The sequence below is a fragment of the Manis javanica genome, chromosome 2, assembly GCF_040802235.1.
Source record: "Manis javanica isolate MJ-LG chromosome 2, MJ_LKY, whole genome shotgun sequence".
NCBI lineage: Eukaryota > Metazoa > Chordata > Mammalia > Pholidota > Manidae > Manis > Manis javanica.
Genome location: NC_133157.1, coordinates 93421818 through 93444119, shown reverse-complemented (window position 1 = coordinate 93444119; position 22302 = coordinate 93421818). Strand labels below are relative to the sequence as shown.

General features: G+C 54.9%; 1 protein-coding gene and 1 long non-coding RNA gene across 4 annotated transcripts in view; one reads left to right on the top strand and one right to left on the bottom strand.

Moving 5' to 3' along the window:
• PHF2 (PHD finger protein 2) overlaps positions 1-14855 on the bottom strand; it is a 76293-nt gene extending 61438 nt beyond the window's left edge. The window contains exons 1-2 of one of the 3 annotated variants that reach the window (XM_036991178.2): positions 14540-14665; positions 6387-6616 (exon numbers count right to left, since the gene is read on the bottom strand). Coding sequence is in view for 2 of the 3 variants with exons in the window: in XM_036991177.2 (XP_036847072.1) it covers positions 14540-14637 (98 nt within the window). In the remaining variant the exon portion in view is untranslated. Of the gene's footprint in view, positions 1-6386; positions 6617-14539 lie in introns of all 3 variants that reach the window. The other 2 variants (XM_036991177.2, XM_036991175.2) reach the window with 2 other exon arrangements.
• LOC140847754 (uncharacterized) lies at positions 12169-21647 on the top strand. The gene is made up of 3 exons (XR_012127876.1): positions 12169-14587; positions 16932-16988; positions 18030-21647. It is a non-coding gene; the product is annotated as an uncharacterized lncRNA (long non-coding RNA).
• Positions 21648-22302: the final 655 nt, after the last annotated feature.

Sequence of the window (22302 nt, the reverse complement as noted above, 5' to 3'; positions counted from 1 at the left end):
TAACATACTACATGCTGAATGGAGATCACAGCCCTACACATTGTACAACTGAGATTTGCCAAGAACGCAAGTGTTCTCACCTACAGGGGGCAATGGGACCCCTCCACAACATACACACATGCCAGATCTTCACACTGCATGCTTTCAACATACTGCATCTGTACTTGTCCATTACTCCTCAGTAAAGCTGAAAAAGTGAAACTGAATTTTGTAAATTGTGTAAGAAAAAGAAAAAGAACAAGGTATGTGTGGGTATGCACATACTTGCTGCAAACCAGATGTGTGGACATGCAGCTTTGTGAGGGGGATTGGCCCAGTGGGTGCACCATGGGCACGGCCATCCTGGGGCACAGTGTACCTGGCATGCTCAGAATATGTGCACACAGCCCAGGATGCTCATGGGGACTCCAGAACGGGTGTTTCAAAACAGAATGGTCACACGTTGCATGTGGTCAGGAAATAGTTTCTGTGATACCAAATCCTAGATTTCTCAGGGCTTACATTATATTTTCAGAATTCTTTGCTGTCATTTCTGAAGTAGGTCCAATTGAAAGGCTCCTCCTACATTGGCTTTGGTACCCTGCTCTCTCCTCCAGGAGGAGCACCTGTGGATAACTTCTCACCTGTAAGTACCAGAGGGCCTATGGGCAACGTTTGGTATCTGTGAGCAATGGTTTAAGCCATGCAGGAAGACCCCTCCACTTGCCGAGCATTACTGAGCATCTCAGCCTGGAGCTAACTCACGCTGGCCTGCAGCACAACTCTGGGGCTGTGACTGGGCAGGGCCCCAGGGGCTTAAAACTCTACCTGCACAGGGACCCCTAAGGCAGCTTTGGCCAGGGGGGTGCAGATGGGCCCCTTCTCAGCAGACCAGCGGTACACCAGGCCAACGTACATTACTGGGGTGTCACATCATACTGAGGGTCACAGAAGGCAAAGATGCCCCCAATGCACCCCACCTTTAGAGCCTGGGGTACTGGACAGGACATCACAGCCCTGTCCCAGGTGGGTGTGTGATGGGGAGACTCTCAAACCCTAGTGTCTCTAAAACCCACAGTCCACAAAATCTGTGACAGGGAGGCCAGGGCGGGATGACCTCTACACTCTGAAATTTCATTTCATGATTTTATTGTGATTACAAAAGTAATATTATGCTCTTGGAAAACAAGTTGGAAAGTGCAGAAAGTATAAAAGCATAGGAAAAAAAACACTCTTAACCCTTTTAATATGTTAGCATCCCTCCCTCTAGCAGGTTTTCTGTTTTAACTACCTCACACCAACTGGCATACTACATAGACAATGCTGAATTTTACTTTCATTTGCATTTAATGTTGTAGCAGAAACATTTTCCCATACCATTGAAATCTTGCCGTAAACATCATTATTGATGATTGCATAATTTCCTATTGTGTGAGTATCTTATAATCCACTCGATCACCCCCCAGTTCTACCATCTAAGAATCTGGAATTCTTGATTTATTCAATGAGTATTCAATATATCTCTTTATATATTTTTAAGCCTGCTCAGGTGGATTTCTAACAGATATCCAGTTAAAGGGTACGGTCACTTTAAAAGTCAGAAGCAGGTTTTGGAGTGTCTACTCCAGCAGTTTCTAGGAAACGGACTGCGTGCCCGCCTAGAGCAAATACCTTTGTCTGAAGCTCTGGGAATAACAGCCTTCCATCTGCACAAAACCCTCAGAGACCCACAAGAAAGTGGGGAAGACAATCTGACCAGAGAGCAAATGCAGCCCAAGGTCATATTAACAGAAATACTGCTCTGGACCAAAGGAGGTGAGACCCCAGTCCTGCATCAACCTGGAGGGTGAATGGGGTGGAGCCTGGGGACCCTCAGAGGCAGCTGAGAGTGAGAGGTGGACTCAGGTCTCGTCTGCTACTTCCTCCGGGCACTGGTGCTCCCAGGTCCTGTCCTGCTGGAACATTCTAAGATCTGTTCCTTGCCACCTTTTCCTTTAGCCATAAAGGACAAGAAAAGCAAAAATTAGGATATGGAAAGCTGGCCGGGCTCCAGCTGGGCCCTGCCGCAGGCACCCAGGGACCACTATGCTGATGTGGGGCCTAGCATAGGGCTGCACTGGTGAAAGTGCCGGGAACACGGAGCTTTGGTGTCCCACCCCTCAATCAGGGCTGCCTGGCTCCTAGAACATCCAGATGAGATGGGGCCACATGGACCTCCCCCTGAGCAGGGAGCCCCATGTCCTCCTCGGGACACTCACTCCAAGCAAGCACGGAATCTCGTCTTGCCATTAGTCCCACTCTGTGGGCAGACACTTCCCCAAAGGCCTGGAGGGTTCTCTTGACGAGCAGCGCCAGGATGCGGCTGCCAAGCCAGGTGGTGCTGCGTGACATTGGAAAGTCTTTTCCTCCCATCGCAAGCAGCAAGGATCAGAGGGAGCAGGCCACCCAGGGGTGGCCCCAGCACACGGTTTCCTCCTGAGTTCAAGAGTGCACTGAACCTCTGAGTCCTGGCATGCCAGGAGGTCAGTGTGGCCAGGAGGCAACTGCCAGCCAGCTCTTCTGCCCTCAGGTTCTGACAGGGAGCAGGCCTGGTGCCTCAGGAGCTGGCAGGCCCTGCAGAGCAGGTGGATGGCCAGCGGGAGCAGGGGCCCCAGCAGAGTGGCCTGGGGCAGACACCAGGCCTCCTCCTGCCCCAGAGCCCCCAGCCGGGCCACACGGCGAGGTATCCCGGAGCAGGCCCATCCTCACTCACAGCCACAGGAGGCCAGGGCTCCCTGCACTGAGTTCGCTGCTGGAGACTTGGAGGCCTTCCCCGAGAACAAAGCCCGGGGGGAGAGCTCCGGCCCCTCAGAGGCACACTCGGGTCTGCAGGAGACCAACCGGCATGGAGCGTCTGTTCTCGTGTGAGCCTGGCCAGCTGCTCCAGTGGTGTGGGGGTCAGAGCCATCGGGCTGCGGTGCCTGCGGAGATGATGCTCAAAAGATAGGTCTGATCACATCTCTCTTTTCCAAAGAATAGTTCAAAATCGAACAAGACAATGAAGTTCCAGATCTACCAAACACTGAAGGGGAACAGCAAAGTGACTCTAAGAGGCAGCCCCTCTGATCAGGGCCAGGCAGGAGCGCCCTGTAGCCCTGTGGCAGCGACCACAGGGGACTGCTGAGGTCAGCACTGTCTCAGGGGGCTGTGTGGCTCCAGGGTGCAAGAGCCCCAGATAGAGCATGCGCACTAGGGAGACGTGGCTCCTCAAAAAGGCACAACACACGAAGGGGTCCAAGACACCACCAGGCAACCAGGGGCCAAGGAGTGAAGCGGCTGCCTTAGGTGACCACCAGGTGTGCTGGGGACATGCACAGGCTACCATGTCTGCCAGCCTTCCCCAAACCCAAAACAAGCCTGAAATTAGAAGTTCACAGCAGAGGGGGAATTGGCAGGGGTGCTGGGCAAGGAGCAAATAAGGCCCACCTCACACCAGGACTCAAAAGGAGGGGAGGAGACATCCAGCAAGCCGATGAGCTCTAGACCTCTGCAGCCGAGGAGCTGGGGCTCAGAGCAGCTGGGGCAGGAGGGGGAGTGTGGAAGCCCCCTCCATCAGAGGCATGCTCAGCCCTCTTCTCTGCCTTCATTAGGAAGCATCTGGGCCACTTAGAAAGTCCTACGACCGCAGGGGGGTGGTGGGGGAGAGCAATGACCAGACGCCTGCGACGGTACCACGGTCACATCACTGCGCACTGGAACTATACCAGGACGCCACTTTTTGCCTTCCAGCTGGAACTGACGAAGATCGGAAGGTTGCGAAAATGTGGTGCCCAGTGTGTAGGGAAATCTGTACAACCTGTGGAGTGATTTTAACCCTTGAAATGCTGTATGCACCCTTGGACCCAGCCCCTTTTGCCCTGCAACATGTGCAACCTGTGCTCCTGGGCCCCAGTATGTGACATGGGCACCAGGTTTTTCCCTGTACAAAGTGGCAGCAGTTCAAGAGGAGCAAGCTCAACACCAGCCAGGGGCCAGAGACAGGGCACACCTGGAGGATCCTCATGACAGCCCACGAGGCACAGAGTGAGCATGAGACCTGCACCCTGAGCCTGTGTGCGTGTGACAGTGTTGTGTAAACGGAACTCTCTCTGGAGCTCTTCCTAAGCAGGTGGATGAAGCTGGTTCTGGGGAGACTAGCTTTCACTATGCGTTCTTACTCTTCATTTTTAAACCATGTGCTAGTGTTCCATCTGTAAATTCATTCAATTAGCCATTTTTAAATGAACAAGTGCAATTGATCCTCACCACCACAAATAAACGGAAGACAGGGGCAGAAGCTCCCTTTTCCTTGATAAAGGCAAGGATGGTCTGCAAAAGCGGAGTTGCCTCACCTGGGTGGACCACCATGCCCGGAGGCACCATTGTATCACAACTGGGGGGCAGCCAGGATAGAAGGGCATGGCTGGAGCTCAGCACAGCCCCCGCCCGCGCCCAGCGCCCAGCACGCAGGCTACCAACCACAGCTAACACAATGCGGTTTTCCCAGGTGTGTTCAGTTTAGGGCCAGGTTCAACTATTTGAAAGCTTTTTCTCAAACGGAACCCAAATCAGTCTGTCTCCTTCTCCAGTTTTAATCCAGCCTTGATTCCAAGGCTGGATGCAAGGATGTCCACGGGACGGGGTCAGTTCTTCTATCCCCACAACCCCCACCTTCAGGGCCAGTGAGTCATCAGTGCAAGGGAGGGAGAGAAAGGAAGGCCATGTGCCCTACAGAGATGGGAAGGAAACAGCGTCAAGGCTGCCTGCCCCAGGACATCTCCCGCACCCCATCCCAGGTGACCTGAGTGCAGAGGTCACCATAGGCATTGCCTTCAGGCCCACAGAGCTTCCAGAATCGGGGGTTGGTTGTGGGAATTGGGGAGGTATGGCAAGGCCAGGAGGGGACACAGCCATGCAGCAGAGCCGGGCTGAGGACACAGGCTAGCCCAGCCACGGAGGTCAGTCAGACAGCGCCTGTAGCTGTCCTGGAGGCGGGAGGCCAGGTGAAGGTCCTCCAAGCCCTCGTCCCACACCTAGCTGCAGCTGAGTCCAGGCAGGGCCTTGAAATCACCCCACTGCCTCATGACTCCCAGCTACATCCAGTGGCCAGTCCACCCAGGGTGGACTATTCCTGCACCCGCCTCCACGTCTAGGGAAGGGCCTAATGCCTGCAAGGTGGACAGGAGCCCAGGCTGCTGGCAGGAGTCACTGGGGAGGCCCACAGGCAGCACCTGGACCAGACTGTGGCCAGCTACACAGCACCCAGACTGGATCAAGGGTCACCACGATGCCACAGCACAGGGGGAGCCTCAGGCCAAATAGCACCTAACACTTCCACCTCCAGCTAGGGTGTGACTGAGGCAGAAGCAATACCCGGCAGACTGCACCATTCCAAGGACAGGTGGAGTCGGGGCACTAAACAATCCCCAGTACAGCCTTCCGCCCAGGGGCCTCTCCCTCCCCAGGGCTCCCACATCCCTCTCCCCGCGGCACCCCCTCCACCCAGGGCCCCCACCCCTCTACCCAGGACCCCTGTTCCTCCCCAGGGCCCCATCCCTCCCCCAGCAGCTCCTCTCCAACCAGGGCCCTGCAGCCCCACCTGGTCTCCTTTCCATCCTGCTCTGTCTGGCCACCGCCCCGCCCCATGGCCCCAGCCCTCTGAGAAAACTGGGTAAATGGGGTGGAAACTGGGGAACATTGCAGCAGTCCAGACGCTACCACACTGGGAATGAGCAGGAGATCCCACACCCACCTACAGCCTGGGAGCCTCCCCAGCATCTCCCCTCCCACACCAGGCACTCTGGGTCGCCTCCAGCCACCATCCTGCTGCCCCAGCCATGATGGTAGCCAGTGTGTGCTGCCTTGTGTCACCTTGGCACCTTGTGCCTTCCTCAGAGCCCCCAAGGGCTGACTGATGGACTGATGGCTCTCCACCTGCCAGGCAAGGGGCCACCCCAACTCCTATCACAGCCTGTATGCAATACCAGGCCCTTAGGAGATGCAGGATTCCTGACCACCAAGGCCTCAAGCATGAACACAGTCTGCAAGTACAATCAGGACACAGCTGCCTGCCCATTCACTGCAGCTGCAGTGGAGATGGGGACCGGGAGATCCCAGGCCTGGGCACAGCCCACTGCTTCTCTCAGCAGGTGTCCAGGAGGCCACTGGCCTGCTCCCAGCCACACTCACCTGAGCAAACCCGGGTCCAGAGCCTGAAGGGAGAGCAGCCAGAATGTGTCTGAGCTGGGCACAAGGAAGCAGCAGGAAATCCCCTCACCTCCCAGAGTGTCCTTTTTTACGAGCAGAAACCCCAAAACAGCTCGGGAGAGATTAGCCAAAGCTGGCAGACTTCCAGGAAGGAGACTCCACAAGAACAATTGGCAACTAACCCTTCAGCTCTGCAAACTTCAATGGGAGCTGCCTGGTGAGAGTCCACCGCCTGCTCCAATGCAGGGCTGCAGGGTCCCTCCTCACAGGGTCTGGGGCCTCATAGGATGCCCCAGAATGGCCCTCCCCAGCCTCATTCGTCAGGGAGGTGGTCTGGGCCAGGCTGCAGTTTCTCGATTCTTCCAGGATACCAAGTGTCCTGTGGCACCAGCACCTCAGGCCCCATTGTCTCCTGCAGAGAAATGGGGAAATCTGTGTCATCTGTCCAGCTAATGGCTGATCAGCCCAGGAAGGTGGTGAGATTAGGCCTGGGCCCCTCTGGTATGAGCTCATGCCCCAGGAAGCACTTTCCCACTGCTGTTCCTGCTCAGCCTGGCATCCCCAAGATTTACACCCATCCTCCACCTCAATGGGGCCTCTCAGGGGACAGCAAATGGGGGCCAAGCCTCAGAGTTACAACAGCTTCAGGTTTAAGAGTTCGCATTGCTAGGCTAGCTGCATGAGGTCTGGACTTGCCTGCCACTGCTGGGTGGAGCCCCCAGCAGAGCCTGGCTGTCCCGGGGGGAGTCGGGTGGGTTCAGACCTAGCCCCAGGGCACTTGTCAAGGCCCATCCAGACACTCACATTGTGTTGGGCACAAGAAGGGATGGGAGTCACCCTGAACCTCCTGTGAAGCAGTAAACAGGCACCCTGCTTCAGGGACCCAGCCCCAGGCATGCATGGCTGGAGACTATGCCCAAAGCTTCTTGGGGACGCAGCCCACCCAGCACAGAGCTTGCAGGTCAGTCAGCAGCCTGGGCTACTGTCCCAAGGGCCCTTTCACTCCACATGCCCTCTCAGCCCAGGTACCAGTGCAGCCCATCCTCAAATTCATGTCCCCAGACCTGCCTGCCTGGACCCTGGGCACCTCCCCCCATCCCTCTCATCAATGAAGAGATAGTGGTGGAGGAAGCGACGGGACAGACACACACTGCCATCCCAGCCCACGTTGTTGTGTAGACTTCAGCGAGCTGATCTCCCAAACCTGGGTCTGCTCCCCTCCTGATCAGACCTGCCCACCACTGCCACAGCCTCAGGGTGGTAGGCGGGTGAGCCTGACCAGCCCAACCTCAGCTTCCTCAAAGAGGACGGTGAAGGAGATAGACACCCCCATGTGGACTCCACACAATACCAGAAGGGGCCACACACATGTGTATGGAAAGTGCCAAGGCCAGGATGTGGCAGTGGCAAGACTCAAAGGACACTTATGGTTAAAAAGGAAAGCAGTGCCCTCCCCCAGGCATGCAGGCCCACCCTGGTGCACAGCATCTGCTGGTGTGCACACTCCAGCACACACATGAACACCTGCACACCATGTGTCTGCTTCTGGAACTTCAGTCACCACATGTGCAAAAACGATTTTTTTTTAAAGGATGAATAGCAGTGAACCAGCAATGAACAATCCAAGAAGGAAATCACAAAAACAATCCCACTTACAACTGCATCCAAAGGAAAAAAATACCTGGGAATAAACTTAACCAAGGGACGAAAGACCCATACACTGAAAACTACAACATGTTGCTGAAAGAAATCAAAGACCTGAGTCTAAATAAATGGAAGACATCATGTTCATGGATCAGTTTAACATTGCTAAAATGTCAACACTACCCAAAGAGGTCTACGATTATAGCAGTCCCTCAAAATTCCAGCCCTTTTTGCAGAACTGGAGATGCCAAGCCTCAAATACATGTGGAATTGCAAGGAGCTCCATAAAACTGAAACAATATGTTATAAAAGAACAAAGTTGCAGGTCTCACACTACCTGATTTCAAAACTTACTATAGGGTTACAGTTACCCACGCAGTGTGGTAACTGGCATAAGGACAGACACATGGAAGAATGGAATGGAACAGAGTCCAGAAATAAATCCTCATGTATATGGTCAAATGATTTTCAACAAGGCTACCAAGACTCTCTATAAGGAAAGAATAGTCTTTTCAACAAATGGTGCTGGGAGAACTGGACAACCACATGCAAAGAATTAAGTTGGATCCCTACCTCAATCATATACAAAAATTAACTGAAAATGAATAAAAAACTAAACATAAAAGCTCAAACTTATAACACTCTCAGAAGAAATCAAAGGGATAAATATTCATGACCTTGGATTTGGCAATGGATTCTTAGATATGACACCAAAAGCACAAGCAACAGAAAAAAAGATAAACTGGACTTCATCAAAATTAAAACTTTTGTGCATTGATGGACATTATCACAAAAGTGAAAAGATAACCCACAGAATGGGAAAGTATTTGCAAATTATGTATCTAACAATTATCAAGAATATAGTAAGAATTTTTACAATTCCACAATAAAAAGACAGCCCAATTTAAAAGTGGGCAAAGCGTTTCAACAGATAGCTCTCCAAAGAAGACATACAAATAGAAACAAGCACATGAAAACACACTCAACATCATCAGCTATTCGAGAAATACAAATCAAACCATGAGATCCCACCTCACACCTGCTAGGATGCCTATAATTTTAAATGGAAAATAACAAGTGCTAGCGAGGATAAGGAGAAATCAGATTGCTCCCAGGCTGGTGATGGGACTGTAATGGTGCAACCACTGTGGAAAGCAGCTGGTTGCTTACTCAAAAAGTTAAACATAGAATACCCATATGACCCAGCAATTCCCAAAAGAATTGAAAACAGGTCTTCAAACAAATATCTGTACATGAGTGTTCATAGCAGCACTAGATAATAGCCATAGGTGGAAACAACCTAAATGTCCGTCAACAGATGAGTGTATAAACTGTCGGCACCTCCATCCAAGGGAGGAGTATTCAGCCCCACAATAACCCATGAACTTCTGACACATGCCACACGTGGATGAACCTGAAAAGCATTATGCTGGTGAAAGAAGCCAGATACAAAAAGTTACGTATTTTATGATGCCATTTCTATGAAATAACCAGAATGGATAAACCCATACAGACAGAAACGGATGGTTGTCCAGGGCTGGGGTGGGGATGGGCAGATGTTTAATGGATTTGGGATTTTCTTTGGGGGGATGGAAATCTTTGGGTACCAGATGGAGGTGATGGCTGTACATTTTGAATGCAATAAATGCCATAAACTGTGCACTTTAAAATGGCTAATCTCATGGTATGTGAATTTCATCCCAATTTTTTAAAAAAAGATTGAGTCTGGTTCTCCATTCACCTGGACAGACACCACAGACCTTCAGTTATTAGGCTCTGAGGTCAAAGCCAGTCACTGGCTGAATTCTAACTATGTTTTCCACCGAAGACCCAGCACTCAGGAGCAAGGGAACAGACCCAATACCTAAAAAGCACAGGGCCAAGACCCATTCCAGAGACTCAGTGTGGGTCACCCATCACGAAGGCAGGCAGGTATGAAGATGAAGGGAGAGGGAGAGGAAAGGAGCAGCGGTGGAGACGCCACTCTAGGCAGGAAGCACAGGACGCACCCAAGACCTTGAGAGTGCAGCAGAGACCAGCTTCCCAACCTGGCACCAGATGTGGCCCTCCTGCCACAAGACGTGTCCATCCACATTGCATTTGCAAAACCATGGACAGGAATAGGTTGTCAGCACCTGGTATTTGTTCAAGCCCTTAAGCCAGAGTAACTTAAGTTGACTGCCACCTCCACCCCTGCACGACAGCCGAGGTGCAGCCACCTGCTGCAAGTGAAGAGGCAAGACTCCCCTCTCTGCTGGATGTGGAAGGACAAGGTGGCCTGTCTGCCCTACCACCCAGGTCACTGTGGGCCCAATGCAGAAGACGACCATGAGCTCAACCTGACACCACAGAGGCCAGCCCTGCAGCACTACGACTTGCTCTGTCATCCCGAAGCCAACTGGTGGAGGTGCTCTAGCCATACCTGAGATTTTAGGAGTTAGATTCTTCCAGCATTATTTCATCATGGGATCATTATTTTCTGGCTGAATTTCGTCATTCTTTTGGAATAAGGTGCCATGAGCACACAGCAAGGGGATGGCCCCAGAAGAGAGATGCCCAGGGGTGGCAGGTTCCACGCCAAGCTTCCCAAACCTCTGCCCCATCTCAAGCCATCTGCAGCCACACCTGAGCCCAAGTGGCTACAAACATGGGCCACAGTGCAGACGCTCAAACCAAGCATGCTCCCAGCCAAATATTTTCAATAAAAGCAAACATTTTGGAGATTTCGATGAGTCTGACTCCCAAGTCATCCATTTCAAAACTCAACCCATTTGGAAAGTATGGATGAACAGGGACCTCTGAACTGACCTCCTGAAGCCCCCTGCTCTGGAGCTTCTTAAACAAACACATTGAGAATCCCTCTTTTAAAATGTTAATCATTGTTTCTAAACACACCAAACACCCCTCAGCCCATCTCCACATGAACAGCCCTCCCCTGGCATTTAGGGATCTTGGGCTCAAATATTTGATTGTTGGCTCTGATTGCCCAGGTCACACCCAGATCACAACCTTGAACCTGGAGCCCTGGTGGCCCACCCTGCCCTTCAAGAGCACACACTGTGCTGGCCAACAGGGCAGCCATGAGCCCCACTCTGTGTCCCTGGTACCTGTGGGGGCCAAGGACCCCCAGACATGGTTCTGTCCCAGGAAGCTTAAGGCTGGGTTGGGTGAGGGACACAGCAAGAGCTCACAGAGGCCCAGGCACCGAGATGGGCCTGGCAAGGAGCGCAGACCAGGCTCAGATGGAATCAGGGGGTCCATGCCAGAGCCCCCACATGTCCACATGTCTCTCCCCTGGACATGGCTCTTCCCCAAAGGTCCCCATGGCAGCCAGAGGGACCCTGTCAAATCCTCAGTTCCTTCTGACAGCTGTCAGCTCAGAGCTCCCAGAATGGCTCCACCTCCTGGCCACACCCTCAGGCCGTCCCCCATGTGGGCCCTTCTCCCTGCTCCCCTCAGACAGGACTCCCCAGGCTGGCAGGGGACTCTCTACCCACAAGCCTGGCCCCCAAAGTAGAAGCCCTATAAGTGGCAAGGGCTTGTTACCCCAGGAACCCCAGCCAGCACTGCACCCCACACAGAACATACCCCATAAATATTTATTGAGGAGCAAATGAAATGCACAACACCTTTAACTTTCCAACTCTGAAATCGGTTATACTGAGTGCACCTCCAAGACCCCTTCAAGTTCCATAAGACAGATGACTGAGAGCAGGAGTCCTAGGACATCCGAAGCGTCATAGGGCCATTCCTGTTGCCCAGAGATGGAGACACTTCACATGGGGGTGGTAACAGGCGAGATGCCCCTGGTCCTCGGCGGCCACATGCCTTGCCACAGGCAGGGGTGGAGGGGCACATAGAGTCTGGTGAGAGACCAAGCTTAAGAAGCCATGCGGTGCTTGGCCAGGTGGTTCCGTGGCACCCAAACTGGGGACGAAGGTCCCCACCACCCACAGGGTGCCACATTCCAAACCAAACACACAGACAAGACAGCTCGGAAGGCAACTGGTGACAAGAGCTATTCCTTCGTAGCCAAGGCCGATTCCCAGATGACCCTGCAGTCGGTGCCAGTGAGGGCTGGCTGGACGTCCCAGTCAGAAGTGACCAGCCATAGCCACTGGCTCCTGCCTTCCTGGCTGACCCCTCCCAGCCCAGTCCAACAGAGGGGAGCATGGGGAGGGGCTAGAGCCTCAAGGGCTTCCTGCCTGGAGAACCACATGGGGACAGGCCCTGCCCTACAATGGGTCTGCTACATCCACATTCTCAGCTGGCAACACTGCCAGAGTCCTCCCAGCAAACGTTTGGCCACTACTAGTGTGGATGACCCCAGGGACCTCCCCGTGCCAGTGCCCCAGATGGAGCACGCTGGAGGAACGTGGGGCCTGTGTTACCTTAACAGTTGGGTTTGTTCCCAGAAGCACAATCCCCGATTCCCCCCATGTCTTATTTCAGGGACTGATCACTGGTTCCTTCTCAAAGAAACTTTCAGAGGAGTAGGGAGATGGAATACATGCAGTATGAGGGCTGGAAGAGAGGAGACCAGCACAGGACGGCTGGGCCGGGAGCTGATGCTGACATTAGTGCCCAGCATTTCTGCCTCAGTTTCTAGGCTGGAAGCCTGATTCGGTAAAGTGTTAACTTCAGGGAAGGCAAGGGGCAGATAAAGAGAAACTACCATTTTTGTAACTTCTGTAAGTCTAAAATTCTCTCAAAACTAACAGTTACAAAGTAAACTTTAAAGCAATCCAGAGTACAGGTGTGCCAGTCTTGAAAGAGCACTCGTCACCCAGGAATATATGGAAATCGGGAAACAAATGGGTCATGTCACACACCTCCCTGGGACGGAGAAGGGCCATGCGCAGAGGCGCAAGGGATTGCTCAGAGCTGTGAGGGCTGCACACACCTCACCACGGAGGTCCCCACCTCTTACCTGCTCTCCCTGGTCACAGCCCTCGCCCTGAGCCATGCCATGGTGGGGTGCTTGGGCACCCTGGAGGCACTCAGTCTCAGCACTCACTTCCAAAAGGGACTCCTGATGAGATGCAGAGATGCTGGACCCCAAGGAAGGGGAAAATACAGGCCCTTTCAGACCTCAGGTCCACTGCACATAGGTGCAAAGAATGTGTGCCCATAATGGGTCAAATCAAAGGCCTCAGATGAGAAATAAGACCTAAGGAGATAAGGCCTCCTGAAAACATCCCCTTTAAGGTCAGGGTGTGCCCTTCTCCTCAGCTCTGGCCGGGCCAATCCAGCAAATGCCTGATCTTTAGGCCAGCCCCCAACCTCTCTCCGCTGCCCACACCCCATCTCAAAGTCTAGCTCAGAACTGGCTTTGCCTTCCCATCTGGGTGGACAGGGCCCTAGACAGCCTAAGAAGGTCCTCCAGGCCATCACAATACCCCCAGCCTGGGCTCCAAGGGAGCTCTGAAGGCCTGGGTATGGGGGGCCCTCCACTTTCAGGGCATTCAGGGCCAGCTTTCAGCATCTCTGGAACTGAGGAGTCATGAAGGATCAGATGGCAGCTCTCACCCTTGGTCTGGCCATGAACTTTGAGGGGATGCCAATAGGTGGGTGTGCATAGCAGCTCTGTTCTGGGCAGAGCCATGCTCACACCCCAGGCTTTGCTGGGGGCAGGGGTAGGGGGTGTTTCCATAGCCCGGGACTGCCATGGGAAGGCAGGCAGAGAGGCCCAGAGCTTTCAGAGAGTGCTCCTGTGCCTCCTCCCTGGGGTCCCAGTCACAGGCACTGAGCTGGGATTCTGGCCTCACTGACCAGCCAGAGTGGCCCATCACATCTGGCTGCCTGGCTCCCACATGTGAACTGGTGGGATTACACACCACAGCCCCCATTCATGGGGTACTGGCCCATCCACCCTTAAACCAGCTCAGAGGGGGAGGTTCCCCCTAGGTAGTGGGGCAGGTGTCAGGGACCACCCACTACCACATGCCCTCTGTTGCCCCCAGCGCTGCTCCAGGCAGGTTTAAGACTGGAACCTCTGAAGGCACAGGGCACGCAGTCCTGGCCAGCCCCTGACGAGGCCCAAACACCGAAGAACCTGTTGGAGCAGTTTGGGCACCAGTAGTGCCTCCTCTTCCTCCTCCCGCATTACTTCTGGGTAGGAGGGGGCCTCGGCTTTTTAAAAGTAGGCACGGAGCCAGGCCAGGGCCACAGGCAAGGGCCAAGCTTTACCTCCCCCACCCCATCTTTCTCAGAGCCTGAGCGGGGCGTCCTGTCTGGAAGGGAGAGGAGGGGAATAGGGAAACGTGACGGTCAGGGAGGAGGCAGCAAACAACACCCCCCACCCACACAGACACTGTGCTGTCACCCACCGCCGCCCGGGCCGCGCAGGCCGGCGGCAGGGAGCCGCGGCGGCAGGAGGGTCGCGCGCCCGGACCGAGCCCCCAGTCCCGGACTGGGCGCAGGGTGGGCGAGCCGGCCGCCACCCCGTCTCCCAGGCCCGCGCGGGGAAAGTTCCTGCAACTTCGCGGGGGAGGCGGCGGGCGCCGGCCTGGGCCTCCGAGCCGGCCTCCGCGCCCCGCTGTCAGGCGGCCCCGCGCGGCCCGGCCCAACTTCCCGGCCGCCGCCGCCCGGGCCGCTTTGTGCGTCGCGGCCGCGAGGGCGCCCCCGGCCCCCGCCCCGGGCACAAAAGGGCGCGGCCCGCGCCGGGCCGGGCGGCGGGCTGCGCGCTCACCTGCCGTGAAACCAGTCCTTGCAGGCGTCGCACTCGATCATGAAGCGGGTAACGTCGTAGGGGAGCCGGCAGACGCAGTACACGGGCACCGTCGCCATGTTCGCGCGCCGCCCGCCCGCCCTCGGCCCGCGCTGCGCTCCGGGTCGGCGGGCGGACCGGGCCGGGCCGGGCGGGGGCCGCGCGGGCCGGGCCGGAGTCGGGGCCGGGGGCGCACGATAGCCCGCGCGCACCCGGCCGGCGCGTCCACACAAAGCGGGGCGCGCGGAGCAGGGCCGCGCCGGGAGCCGCCCGCCGGCCCGCGGGGCGCAGGGCGCGAGTGTGCGCGGGGCCGGGCCGCGCGCGGGACACAAAAGGGAATGGACGCGCGGGGGCGGCGGGCGGGGAGCCGCGGCCCCACCGAAGGGACCCCCGGCCGCCGAGCGGCCTCTACGTCAGCGCCCCGGGTGGCGCCGCCTCCGCCCGCCGGCCTGGGCCGCCGCTCCGCCGCGGGAAGGCGGGCCGGGACCGCGGAGAGAAGGCGGGCCGGGGACCCGCCGGGGCCTAAGGTGGGTCTGCGGATCCCGCCAGGGGCCAGATCGGGCCCGGGGACTCCGCTGGGGAACAAGGTGGGCCTGGGGACCTCAGGGAGAAGGCGGGCCAGGGACGTGCTAGGGGACAGCACGGGCCTGGGAACCCCGCGCTGGGACAGGGTGGGCCTGGAGACCCCACTGTGGCACAAGGCGGGCTTGGGGACTCTGCCAGAGAACAAGGCAGGCTGGGGACCTGCTGGGGCACAGGGTGGACCTGGGAGCCTGCGGAGGAACGGGAGGGGGTTGGGGGAGGAGGTCTGGGGACCCCGCCGGGGCACAGAGTGGGCCTGCGGACTTAAGGGAGGTGGGCGGGGAACCCTGCAGGATAGAAGAGGGGCCTGGGTACCCCGCAGCAGGACAAGGTGGGTCAAGGACCCCACTAGAGAAGCTGGGCCGGGGTACAGGAGTAGGCAGGCCTGGCACACCTCCTGGGGGTGGATGAGCCCCATAGGATGTCTTTCCTCATTGAGAAAGGTGGAGGAGCAACTGCTTGGCTCTTTCTTCTCACTGGGCAGTGGACAGGGGGCAGCCAGGGGGGTCCTCCTGTTCTTCTTCCTCCCCCTTCTCTCCTGTCCTCTCAAACTGAATTTCTGGCTGGAATACAACTTCCCTTCCCCCTCATTCCTGGCTGGGACAGGGGCTCGCTCACACGACCCACAGATTTCCCTGGTGCTGACCTCTCAGAGGACAGAATTCACCCAACCCAGGAGCCCACCATGGATCAGCTGTGTAAAGAGAGTAATTATTTGGAATTTGAGCTGCCCCAGAAGCCTGGTTCAAGCCCCAGGCCTGGGTGACCTGAGGTGGTAGGGGGAACAGCAGGCCCCAGGCCTCCTGTCTGTGTCCCCACCCACTGGTGGCTACAGGTCAGGCATACCCAGAGGCGCTGCAGCTTTGCCCTGGGCCCTGCAGCCTCTCCTGGCTAGTCAGAGTCTGTGGTGTGGGTGGAAGGGGCGGCCGGGCAGGATGTGTCCTGGCAGCCTCCATAGCAGGCCCTGCCCTGCCCCCTCCCAAATGCTGCCTCCTTTGGGCATCCTGGGTGTTAGGGTGCCAGAGCAGGCGGGCTCCTGACATGGTGTAAGGAGCCTGCATGAGACCCCTCACACCGTCCTGTGGTGCTGGGAGGTGCTGGCCACCGCAGCACAGAATTCCAGATGGGCAGGAGGCCAGACCACCTCACAGCAGCATCTTCCACTGTCGGTGCTCAGCCTGCAGCCTCTTGGGGTTATTTGCCCCACTTGCAGTCAGCTCAGTTGAGGCCCTCTCCCATTGTTGAGTCAAAATCTGCCCTGGCCTGGCCGGCCACCCGCCCCTAGCGAGTGACCCTTGACCACAGCCTGGTGGTGCCCAGGCCAGGGCCTTAACCGGGAGTACAAGCTGGAGGAGAGGAAGGGGATACCTCTCCCCCCACACTGTGGTGAGCTGTGGCGATCTGGAGCTCTGTAAGAGAAGGCCGTCCTACTGGAATTCCAGCTGTCACCCTGCCCTCTGAGTCCCTCCCAGGGATATCCTGGATGGCTCTGGGAAGGGAGTAACTATTAAGTACTGTCCACTAGTAACACTGTGGTATGAATTAGTGCAGATAAACAGTGCTCAGCCTGCAGTCCAAGGCCACCAGGGACCCAAAGCATCACCAGGCCCTGCTGTTACTTGCCTATAGCAGTGCCCACGGTGCAACCAGCAGCCCATCCTTGTGGGCCACTGAAGCTAGAAGCTTCTGGAGGCCCTATAGTGTCTGGGGCCGTCCTCATCTCTTGGCACTCCCACTCCCTTGTTTACAAATAATGGTAGTAGTTACCCACCATTTGTCATGTGCTCCCCAGGTGGCACACTTGGCGAACCACAGCCAGACACCTCCGGATATTGCTGCCACTTTAGAGGTAGGTGCATAGGTAGGTACCATAGTTTCCAGAAAACTGAAGCTCAGAGAAGATAAATGCCTCTTGGAGGTCGGCTAGCTGATGAAAGGAGGAGCAATCCAGGACCCCATGTCTGAGGGCATGAGCCTATGCCTCACACAGCCACCAAGGTGCCCTGAGCACCCATGTCATTCACTGCTGACCATGCAGACACCCCTCGTCACACTGTCCCACCACCCCTGCTCTGCAGCAGGCCCACCTGCTTGTGGAAGTGCCCACTGAGATACTTTCCTGTTATTCAGAGCCCTTCCTGGGGACTAAGCTCCACGTGGGTCCCAAACTCTGCCTCTGTTCCCTGTTGTCTATCCACCCCATCAGGAAGACTGTCTTTTTTCCTACCCTACCTCTCACTCGCCTTAGATGTGCATTGAGCACCTGCTGTGTGCCCAGCAGTGTTGTAGCCGGGAGCACAGGGTGATCCTAAGTCTGTGCAGCTGTACTGGGGTAGAGGGGACTGTGACCTGGCGCCACAGTGCCCTGGGAACTGAGCAGGGTGGGAAAGGGAGAGGCCAGCACCCTCCGGTGGCCTGGGAACAGAAACCCAGACAGGCAAGGTGGGGCAGGGAGAGCACAGGTCGCTTAGGGAAGGGCTCAGGGGAAGGGCAGTGGCCCCTTTGTGCAGCACCCCAGTCTGAGACACCATGACTCCATCCTGAGCAGCCCCATGTGCTGTCCCCTGCCCTGCTGCACCTCAGGCTGAAGCCTGTTTATTCACCTTATTACTCGGTGTTAAAACAGTATGTTCAGGGCATGTTTATTCTCTCATCCAACAAAGTCTACTGAATGCTAGTACACAATTTAGAAAGCAGAGCTTTCTAAGTTGTGACGTATGCTGCATAACGTTCACCACCTTAGCCGCTTTTAAGTGTGCAGCTCTGTGGACACACCAAGGACACTCACACTGTTTAGCCCCCCGCCGTCCTCTCCAGAACTTTCTCATCTTTCCTAAGTGAATCTCTGTCCCCATTATACACTAACCCCCATTCCCTCTTCGCTCTCCAGCCCCTGCCCCGCAATCTACCTTCTGTCTCTGCGAACACGACTCCTCTGGGGACCTCGGAGAAGTGGAGTCACAGGATTTGTCCTTTAATGACAGTTCACTGAGCATGATGTTCTCAAGGTTCATCTACATTTTAACTGTGTCAGGATATTCTTCCCTTTAAGCCTGAGTGATACTCCACGGTGTGGAGTGACATCTGGTGTGTCCATTCATTACTGGGGGACAGTTGAGTTGTTCCCACATTTTGACTATAGTGTGAATTATTCTGCTGTAAACGTGTATACAAATATCTGTTTAAGGCCCTGCTTTCAGTTGTATCTGTGTAGAAGTGGAATTGCTGAATCATACGGTATTTCTATTTTTAACTTTTTGAGGAACCACCATATTGTTTTCCACAGCACTGCACAGATTCAGTCAATAGAGCCCAGGGTTCTGACTTCTCCACATCCTTGTCAACATGTATTATTTTCTGGTTTTTGAAGAGTCTTTTTATTTTGTTATTATTTTTTGTTTTTTAATTACAGCTATCTGAATGGGTGTAAAGTGGTATCTCATTATGGGTTTTTTTTTTTAAGTAACTTTTTATTTTGTTGATTTCTCAATGTATAGTTCCAACAAAATTCCAGTTTCCTACTGGCAAAACTTCATGATCATTGTCGTTTCAATTTGTATTTTCCTAATGATTAGTAATAAGCATCTTTTCATATGCTTATTGGTCATCTATCTTCTTTTTGTGTGTATGTACCTCTTTATCCCCTTCATTGGTTTCTCCCATCCTGCTATGGCAGTCACCAGTCTGTTCTTGTTTAAGAGTCTATATGTTTATTTGCTTTGTTTTTTTAGTATATATTTTCTTTGGAGAAATGTCCGTTAGAGTACTTTCCTCAAATTTTATTTGTTTTTGTTGCTGTTGAGTTGCAGAAGTTCTCTCTTCCTGGTATTAATCCCTTATCAGATACATGATTTGCAAATCATTTTCTCTGTTGACAGATCATGTCCTTTGGTGCACAGAAGTTTTTAATTTTGGTAAAGTTTAATTCATCTATTTTTTCTGTTATTGCCTGCACATTTGATGTCATATCCAAGAAACTGACAAATCCAAGGTCATGAAGATTTGTCCTATGCTTCCTTATAGGAATTTTATAGCTTTAGTTTTAAGTTCAGGTCTTTGATCCATTTTGAACTAATTTTTGTATGTGATGTGAACTAAGGGTACAACTGAATTCTTTTGCATATAGTATGGTATATCCAGTTTTTCCAGCACTATTTATTAGTGAAGATTTTACAGCAGTGAGAAAGTCACATTCCTACCTCCAAGTTGCTAATATGCCAGAGCAAGAGACAGGCAACTAATAACTGTCTCGGGGGTGGGCAATGTCAGAAAGGAGACGCTAGTTCAAGTTTGGTTTAGTGCTTTTTTAACAGATGAATCTATCTGGTGAATGCAGAGAGAGTTGTAAGAGGAAGCCCTTCTTCAGGTACCTAGAACAAGCTGATCTGATCCAGAACCAAATGAAATGAATAGTGGCCCATGGGAACTTTGGAAGCCTTCTGGGTTTTTCTGATATGTATGAAAGTGTGCCCTTCTTGTTAATTATCTCTAGGATAGTCCTATGATATTTGGAAGCAGTGAGTTTGTAGACAAAAGCCCCCCACGTATAATTTACTATACAAAAGGGTGCTGTTAATAAAACACCAAAATAGGCAAACAGGGCCAGGGTGACCCTCCAATAGCTCACAGTGGGTCAGTCAGGTCTGCAAAGATGGACATGCACGAATGCCAGGAGTGGGCGTGGTGGGATGAGGTCTGGGTAGGTGTGCTTCAGGGACCTCCAGCGGTTTGGTTCATGGGCTGCTGCTGACTACTGGCACAGTGGGCCAAGGCCATCCCAGGCACCTGCCCTAATGGGAGCCATGCTCTGCCTGAGTAATTCCTATCAGCCTCACTCTTTCCTCAGAGAGACTGCCTGACAGCTTCCTCTTCCCCTACCCGTGGAAACTCTGCCTCACCTCTGCATTTTCCTTCACCACTACATTCTCATGCAGATTCTTTTGTGTGCATTTTCACGTGACTGTCCTTTCCCCGCTTGAGTGAAGTGCCACAGCACACGGAGATCTCTGTTCTGCTCACAGCTGTCTCATCAGCAAGAACAGTGCCAACCCCTCCAGCAAGTGACCAAAAGGTGGCTGGAGGGACTGATGGAGATTAAGGAAGCCCTCTAAGCAGGACACCTGTAATCTTTCTTTCCAGGTGCATGGGCTTGGGGGCACATATCTAGGGCCCACTTGTGGTTACTTCGTCAAATACCAGATGAGGCTAAGACCTTCAGCCCTGTAATCAGCCCCCCACCTGCTGGAGAGGCCACAGGTATTGTTGCTCAGATGGGTTCATTCCAGATGGGACTGTCCATACTTAGGTGATCCTAGGCCACTTCCCTGGGTGTGTACTGCACTCCATTCCCCCCCCACCTCCCCCACTCCCCCTTCCCAAATGTAAATGCTATGAAGACAGGGTCCTTGATGCACTCTGAGCCTTGGGGCCTAGAGCAATGCCTGATGCAGACCTCTACCAGTGGTGGTGGGTGCCCAGCCACACAGGCAGGCAGGCAGACCATGGTGCAGCCAGCCTGTGGAGCCCTGGGGACACAGCAGAACACCCAAGGCCAGGAGAAACGCCGAACATGCTGCTAGGTGGGGAAAAACGTTATAGAATACGTGTGGACGACTTGATTATACTGTTAAAGACCCAAAACATCTTATGTGGCATAGCAAAAAAAAAAAAAAACCCTATATGTTTCATAGAAAAAGTAAAAATAAAGACCAAATATTAACAACAGGTGTCTCAGGATGGAAGAATTACTTCTCTTTTCCTTTTTTGCCTAACTGTATTTTTAAAGTTACTACAATACACATAATTACTTTTGAAACATAAAAAAACCTATTTGTTAAAAAGAAACGGCAAGGCGGGTTGGCACTAGGTCTGTGCCCAGCTCGGGCCGCACCCCTGCCACCTCTCACCTATGTCGCGGACGCGCAGTTTCCCGGGGAACCTTGGCTCCCTCCCAGCCGCTGGCCTCGAGGCCGTCCCAGGCACACACGCGGCTAGCGTGTCCTCTTGCTCCGTCCTCTCCTGCCCAGGCTACGGGGCTGCTACCGGGCGGGGACCCCTTGGGCCTGGGGACCCGGGCCCGCAGCTCTCCCCTCACTGACGAGGCCCCTGGGGAGGGGACAGACCCATCTCCCGCAACCCCAGAAGCCCAGGCTGACCGTACTGGGCCCGCGCCCTGCAGTCCGGGGCGGAGGTGGATCTGGGTGGTTCCTGTTCATAGTCGGGGCTGAGCCCCAGAGTTGGGGCCCTGGGCAGGCCCTGTGGCCTTGATAGGGACCAGAGCTGGGGGCGGAGTCGGTACCGGGGCCGACCGAGGAGCGAAGGGCTCCGGTCTTGCTGAGGCGCAGCACCGCCGGTCCCCGGAAGCGTGCGTATGCGGCTGTAAGATAGGGTTCCCGAACTGGTCAACTTAAGTGCTGACCGTGCGAGGAAGCCCCGGGCGTCGATACACGAGGTGTTGACACCGCCCCGCGAATTCAGGGCCGGAGGGCGGCAGCCGCACGCGCAGCATCGTGGGCTGGGAGGGAGAGGGTAGTGGGAGTGCAAAGGGCCCGCCCCTCCGCGCGGGCCTCGCCCCGCCAGCTCACAGCTCCGCCCCCGCGCGCAGGCTGGAAGGGTGCAGCCCGCCCCTTGGCACGGGTACCTCCCACCCCACGCACTGCCCCGCCCCTGCGCCTGGGCAGGAAGCGCGAGGCAGTTCCCTCGGCGCATGGGCAGGAAGAGCGACAGCCGTCCCTCGGCGCAGGCACCGCCCCGACGCACAGGCAGGAAGCGCGCAGCCGGACCCGCCCGCTTCCACCTCTGACCCGGGTACAGGCGTCGCATCTTCCCCTCCAGCGGTGACCTGCCCCGCCCCCGAGGTAAGGAGGCCTACGGACGTGTCGTGTGGGTCGCAGCCCCGCGAGGCACGCCCGCCCGGAACTCGAGCCCACAACGGGGGGGTGGGGAGGGGGGCGCAGGGAGTCCCCCAGGTGCACGTGATGGTGACCCCTGACTCAGGGCCACGGGCCCTGTCGGGGGTGAGCCTTGTTGTGTCCCCACCCCCTCACCTCGCGCGATCGTGCTCAAGGACGTTGCGCTAAACACCCCAGAGGAACCTAAGGAGACGCACATCTAAAAGCAAGTGTGACCCTAGACAAAAAAGGGCATTAGGTAAAAACTGAAGG